At 44.7% G+C, this 6,163-nt stretch overlaps 1 protein-coding gene across 1 annotated transcript; it reads right to left on the bottom strand.

Moving 5' to 3' along the window:
- Positions 1-408: 408 nt before the first annotated feature.
- On the bottom strand, positions 409-5,865 carry DRG1 (developmentally regulated GTP binding protein 1). The gene is made up of 9 exons (XM_068412617.1): positions 5,723-5,865; positions 5,385-5,508; positions 4,537-4,712; positions 4,055-4,124; positions 3,309-3,478; positions 2,496-2,626; positions 2,126-2,293; positions 1,016-1,138; positions 409-524 (listed from the first exon to the last, which is right to left on the bottom strand). The coding sequence occupies exons 1-9, from the start codon at positions 5,762-5,764 to the stop codon at positions 425-427; spliced, it is 1,104 nt and encodes a 367-aa protein (XP_068268718.1). The 5' UTR covers positions 5,765-5,865; the 3' UTR covers positions 409-424.
- Positions 5,866-6,163: the final 298 nt, after the last annotated feature.

Genomic DNA, 6,163 nt, shown 5'->3' with positions numbered 1-6,163 from the left:
ACAAGAACATTTCAGATTAAGGCAGCCAGAGAGAGAACTCTGTGTCCTCTAGCACTGTTTCAAAAGATGATAACCATTCTCCAGCCTCTGCTTTTCATGTTTTTTTCTAATTTAGAACAAAATAAGTCCTGATATGTGAACTTTTTTCCAATTGGAATGACATGTATGTGCAGCAGAAAATCATCCCAGGCTTCATTGTAAGATTTTTGCCCTTGTGAAAGTCACTTAACCTGACTTTGTCACCTGTAAGTTCTGCCAGAATGGGACACTGCAGTACAAGTTGGCCAGAAACATCAGTTTTACCATGCAGTAAGGTACTACCATAAAAAAACTATCCATTTCCTATGGATTTGATAGAAACAGCCTGTTCTCTATCACTTACAATGACAAATTTCAGGCACAGTGGCAAACTGTCAGAACAACTTTATTTCTTCACAATCTGAATAACATCCTCATCTTCAAGTGTATGGTCTTTACCAACTTTTTGAGGGTTGTGTTTAACAGATGAACCCCAGACCAGTGCACTGAAAAGAGAAGAAAAATCAAATTTAAAAGGCTTAGACATATAATATGCAAACAGCAGAACAACAGCTATTTCTGTCACAAAGCTAATACAGAAGCAACGCTTAAGAGCTATTTTTATTCCCTTGCAAGTACCTGCATGAGTGGTCTCTGTGAACCAGAGTACAAGCAGATCAAAACAAAGTATGAAGTCATCCAAAATACTTGTGCATACAGGACAATGGCCTGTAATGCTGCACCTAGTGCTACTTTCAAATGTAAAGAAAAACATTTTCCCCGTAGAGGAAATTTATCCAGAAAAGAGCATAAGAACATCAAATATAGTAATTGAAGTGTTAGGTTTAATTGTCATAAGCAGATATATTCCATTCAAAGTCAAAAAAAAAAAAAATCAAACCGTTTTCCCTTCTAGTTTAGAAGAGAATGAAAGAATATACCAGGAGGCAGATTATTGTCTATTCTCTATGAATTATTCTTTTACAGTAATACTTACTATTTAAAGTCTTTAATGAGATTTTTGTGGATCTTCATGCAAAAATCCTCCACTGTGGTCTTGCAGTAAGGTAATACCACAGGAGAAGTGTAGTCTGGGAGCTGCCCTTTAGGTTTGGTATAGCTGTAACACAGATGGAACAGTCAGTCAATACTAAAACCTCCTCTTTCCACCCATCATGAAATTTCTTAGGTCATTTGCACTGTCATCCTTGGCACGTGTGCTGAGTTCCGCTATTTCGGTGGTGACAACAGATACTCTGTAAATTGTTTGGTGTTTTTAAGCTAAAAATGCATCTGGGTAGCCAGTGGCTGCAGCAGGTTCTCCCTTGTAACTGCACAGGTTTATCCCTAGTAAGCTTTCTGTAGTTGCTTAAAAGATGATGAAACACAAATAGTTGATGGAAAAAGAACACCTACAATATTATGGTTCTGATTTGTGGGGGTTTTTTTCTGTGAAAAACTCAAAGTATATTAGGGAAAAAAAATGACAAAGTCTATAGCCCAGATAGCTAGACATACTAAATCCCTTTTTACAACAGATTTTATATTGGCAGAAGTTTAAAAGACTACTATTACTGCATTATGAGTATTAATAGATTCATCCATAAATTCATCCAAAGAAATGCATTAGTATGAGGTAAACCTATAATATTTTATAGTAAAAATATCTGAAAGGCTAGATGAAGAACTAAATCCAGTTCTGTTAAGAGTTGAATGCATGTCACTCATCACAGACTGACGAAAGGTACTTCTGAAATTCATAACTTTGCACTAAATTTGACCCGAAGTCCATGTTTTCAGGAATTTTTTAAAACTTATTTTGGACTGTATTTCACAAGGTCCTCGTTTAATTCCCCTACAAGAAGTTCAGAACACAGCACTTGTGACTGCTAGGAAACTCTGTCTCATCACACAACAGACAAGAGGAGCACAATCTCCGATTTACAGATCAAAGATACTTCAGTGCCAAAAGACATAATCATTTGAAAGCTAGAGTTCTATGCTAGTAGAAAACCATTACAAAATAATCATCATTCATCCATTCTTGAGACATTCTTCAGTCTCAGCCTTACACTTAACTCCACAGAAGGCAGTAACTGGGACTCACATTCGTACTAGCTTCAAGTAGTCCCAAATTTTCTCCAGCAGATCATCAAAGTTCCAGCGATGATGAGCAGATATCGGTACACAGTGGGGTACTTTGTAAATAATATCTAGTTCCTCAATGGAAATCTGGTCAATTTTATTTAGGACGTAAATGCATGGGATATAAACCCTGCAAGGAGAAGGAAATACCGTTACAGCAGCCTAGCAGCAGTACACTGCTACCTTATTTTTTAAAAGGACAGTAAGATGCTAAACAGCACTTGTTGATACCACATTGCCAGCTTAGCTTCTGAGGGAAGCAAACCTCAGAGACAATTCTTTTCTTTGGAATATAAATTGCACGTATGCCAAACCCAGGGTCCCAACAGTACCTGTTCCCTTCAACAACGTCAATTAGGTCATCAGCAGTGGCGTCGCTGCGCAGTGTGACATCAGCATTGTGGATCTTATACTCTGCTAAGATGCTCTTCACTGTTTCAGTATCCAGCTCACTCTGAGGACACTGAACATAGACACAGTATTAAGGAATGGAAGAGTTTACAGTCACATCAAATATTAAAATTAATAATGCTATCACCTAGCAATCGCTGCATATAGGTTACTAAAAATAATAGCTGCGTTGTTAAGTTATTGGACTTGACTATGATTTTACCATAGTTAGCCTCAGGAGAGGGGAAAAAATATTTAAATCATGACAGCTTTATTTATATTAATGCCACTGATGGCTGCAATTGGACATTTCAAAAGTAGTGTTTCCTGTCAATCTGGGACAAGGTGCAATACAAACCCACGTATCTACTAGTTCAGTGCCCAGACAACTACCTGTTAGGTACCTAGATTCCAGAGCAGAGTTCTGATTTTTGGTATCTCTGGCTATTTCTACACCTGAGCAATCTTCTCCAGAAGAATGCTGTAGCCACCAAGCGAGAGGCAGTTTTTGCACACTCTCCTTTGGGCCTCGGAACTTGTAATTGTTGGAAAGTGACCAAGCCTCTGATTTGGGGGTGGGCTCCTAGGACAGGTATGGATGGCCTCCAAGAGAAGTAACTGACTGCTGCACCGTACAGCAGTTCAGCTTCTAAAGAAGTCATAGCACAGGAATGGCCCTGGGCAGACCAGGGCCCAGGGCAAATGCCTCTTTCTTCAAGCAGTTTAATTTGGGTTAAAGAAAACTTCCAACTTACTGTGGCTGTAAGGTTAATGCCTCCTTTATCCTTTTTTTTAAAGCCAATATTGGGGGGCTTACTATTCAGACGAATTCCAAATCCCTCCAGTTCATTCTCAATGATTTTCTTGTGACCAAGGGGTTTCAGCACATCCAGAACAATCAGAATGAGATTACAGGTTCGAGCAACTAAGAATCAGAAAAAGAAAGTAATCTCTCAAAAAAGTACACTCACACAATCTAAGACAAAACAACACAAGATATGGCTCAGTGGACTGATGACAATATTAAACCCCTGAAGGCCAGTACATTGCTTGTTTTTAAATTCCAGTATAAGACTGAAGTTTGTAGTGCTGGCCAAGCGTCACTGACAGACAGATCCTTACATAAGAATCAGAGAGGCTGGAATAATCTTCCATCCTGCCTACATTCAGATCCCAGAATGACGACAAAAAGCTAGGTAAAGAAATGAAGACAACAGCCTTGTTTAATATGGGATCACATCTGCATTCAATATTGGTAATACACTTTCACTGCAGTGTCAACGCAGTGAAACTCAGAGAGCACAAACTCAGCAAATATATAAAGCCACAACTGAAAACAGAACAAAATGAAAATGGCTACTACTTCACAGCAGGCAGCTCAATTCCAGCATACAATTCACCTTTTTAAAAACATCAGAAATGGTGATTCAACCCTTCATTCTCGCAAGCTGTACTAACTGAACCAGTGATAGGATGCTGCCTCCAGCTCTAATATACTCACCTGCAATGACTTGCCGTCCTCTGCCTTTACCGTCCTTGGCACCTTCAATAATTCCTGGGAGATCAAGTAGCTATTTGTTCACAGGAAGGAAAGTAACTCATGAGAAAAATATTTTTCTTCATGGAGAAAATAAATTCTACTTTTACCTTTCTCCTAAACCAGCTGACTCTACTGCAAATCTGAATAGAATATAGCAAAATTGTTTTCCCTTTGATTCTTTTATATTGTATTACCCCTGGTGCCCTACTGGTACAATGGAATAGATCATCTCATAGAGAATACAAGAACTACCACAGGAACTTCTCCCCAGAGCAAAGTGAAAAGCAGGGTGAAATTAGTGCCTCATGGAAATATTTCCAATGTATTCTCAAGCACTTTTACACATCACCTCTAACCTGCTAACGTCAGACTACACCACTCAGCCATAACACCATTGCACCTAGATATACCATCTTATCCCCATAGACACAAAAATATCTCACCTGTATCTTTGCTCCTTTGTATCTAATGACTCCAGGCACAGTAGTTAGTGTAGTGAATTCATATGCTGCCACTTCAGAGTATACACCAGCAAGATTACTTAGAAGAGTAGATTTCCCCACTGAGGGAAAACCCACAAACCCAATTCGGGCATCACCTGTCTTTGCAACATCAAAACCTGCAAATAAGGAGCAAAAATATTCGATTTAAAGATTGAAATTTTCTGTCTTCTAAGGTTCTGGACAGCAGTCCTGCTACTACTTTTAATATCACCTGTGTGAAAGCTAGGTAAGCTCCCCTAACAAGGAGGATGAAAGTACGACACACAGAGTTCACAATCTATATTGCCTTGCACCACTTCGCCTGTATAACACTCCATGGCATGTACCTGTCAATAAAGTGTAGGCTGCAAGGCTTCCCAGTGGGCTATACTCGACTTGGGTGTAGGTGGAGCATTCCCTTTCAGCACTGCAGCTTACACAATTCACACCTTTATATATAAAATCAGGCGGCTGCTGCAAGATGCTTCTTCATGTAAAAGCCCTACGACTTCTGCAAATACAAGATTATATTAGCCAAAATGCAGAAGCCCTTTCATTTATGCTTCAACAAGGGCTCCACCCCAAAGCCCTAGAAAGGGCCACAAACCACGGCTAAGGTCCTGCACCGGGAAGGACAAGAGACAGCGGCTGCTCCGATCTATTCAGCGGACAGTCTGACACGATCTACGCGGACAAGAGCCATCCCGTTAGATCGATTCCCGTCACACACCCCGCACTCCAGCGGTGAGGAGCGGCCACTTCTGCAGAGGTCGCCGAGGCGGCCGGAGCCTTCCCGCAGAACAACGCACCTTCCCCGGTGCCGCCGCCGCCGCCTCCCTTGGGGGTGATGAGCTCCCGGCGCAGCTTGGCCAAGCGGGCCTTCAGCAGCCCCAGGTGGTGAGCCGTGGCCTTGTTCTTCTGCGTCCGGGCCATCTGCAAGAGCGCGGAACGGAGGACTCACCACCGGGAGCGGCTCTGCCGGGCCGCACCGCCCCTCGGCTGCGGCGCGGCGCCGGCAGAGCCCTGTCACCCCCTCACGGAGCGGCACGGCGGCCGCACCCCGCCCCTGCCCCGGAGCCCCGCGGCTGCCGCGTCTACCGCTTCGTGCCTGGCCCATCCCCGAGCGGGGAGAAGGCCGACGCGTTACCTCAGCCTCGATCTCCGCGATCTTGGCCAGCGTGCCGCTCATCTCGGCGGCAGGTCCGGGCCCCGGCCGGCAGCCACCACCGTACCCCTCCTCTGGCCCGGCCCGGCAGCCACCACCGCAGCGCCTCCTCAGACCCGGCCCGGCAGCGCGCAGGCGCACGGCGGCCTCTCGCGGGAGCGAGGCCAGCGCTCGCGAGAAGCGGCGGGAACGCGCCTGAACGGCAGGCGGGAAAAAGCCCGCGGCTCGCGCGCGCTGCCGGGCCCGCGCGCTGACCTGACGGGAGGCGCCGCAGCGCCCCCTGCGCGGCCGCCGCCGCGCTCGTGCCGCCTCACAGCAGCGGGCACCGGTGTGAGGGGAAGGGCGCGGCGGGCTGCGCCGGCAGGAGAAGCGAAAGAGAATGTGTGTGATGTTGTGTGAGAGAGCGAGCGGGGCTGAGGCAGA

Source organism: Nyctibius grandis, chromosome 14, assembly GCF_013368605.1.
Source record: "Nyctibius grandis isolate bNycGra1 chromosome 14, bNycGra1.pri, whole genome shotgun sequence".
Lineage (NCBI taxonomy): Eukaryota > Metazoa > Chordata > Aves > Nyctibiiformes > Nyctibiidae > Nyctibius > Nyctibius grandis.
This window is presented reverse-complemented; position numbering and strand designations above follow the sequence as displayed.

Bases quoted from the DNA above. Each gene is read 5' to 3' on its own strand.
- DRG1 (XM_068412617.1), bottom strand. From the start codon at position 5,764: ATGAGCGGCACGCTGGCCAAGATCGCGGAGATCGAGGCTGAG. The intron at 2,294-2,495 runs GTACTGTTGGGA...TTCTCCTTGCAG, and splicing joins GACGTTGTTGAAGGGAACAG to GGTTTATATCCCATGCATTT. The intron at 1,139-2,125 runs GTGAGTCCCAGT...TCTGTGTTACAG, and splicing joins TACTTGAAGCTAGTACGAAT to CTATACCAAACCTAAAGGGC.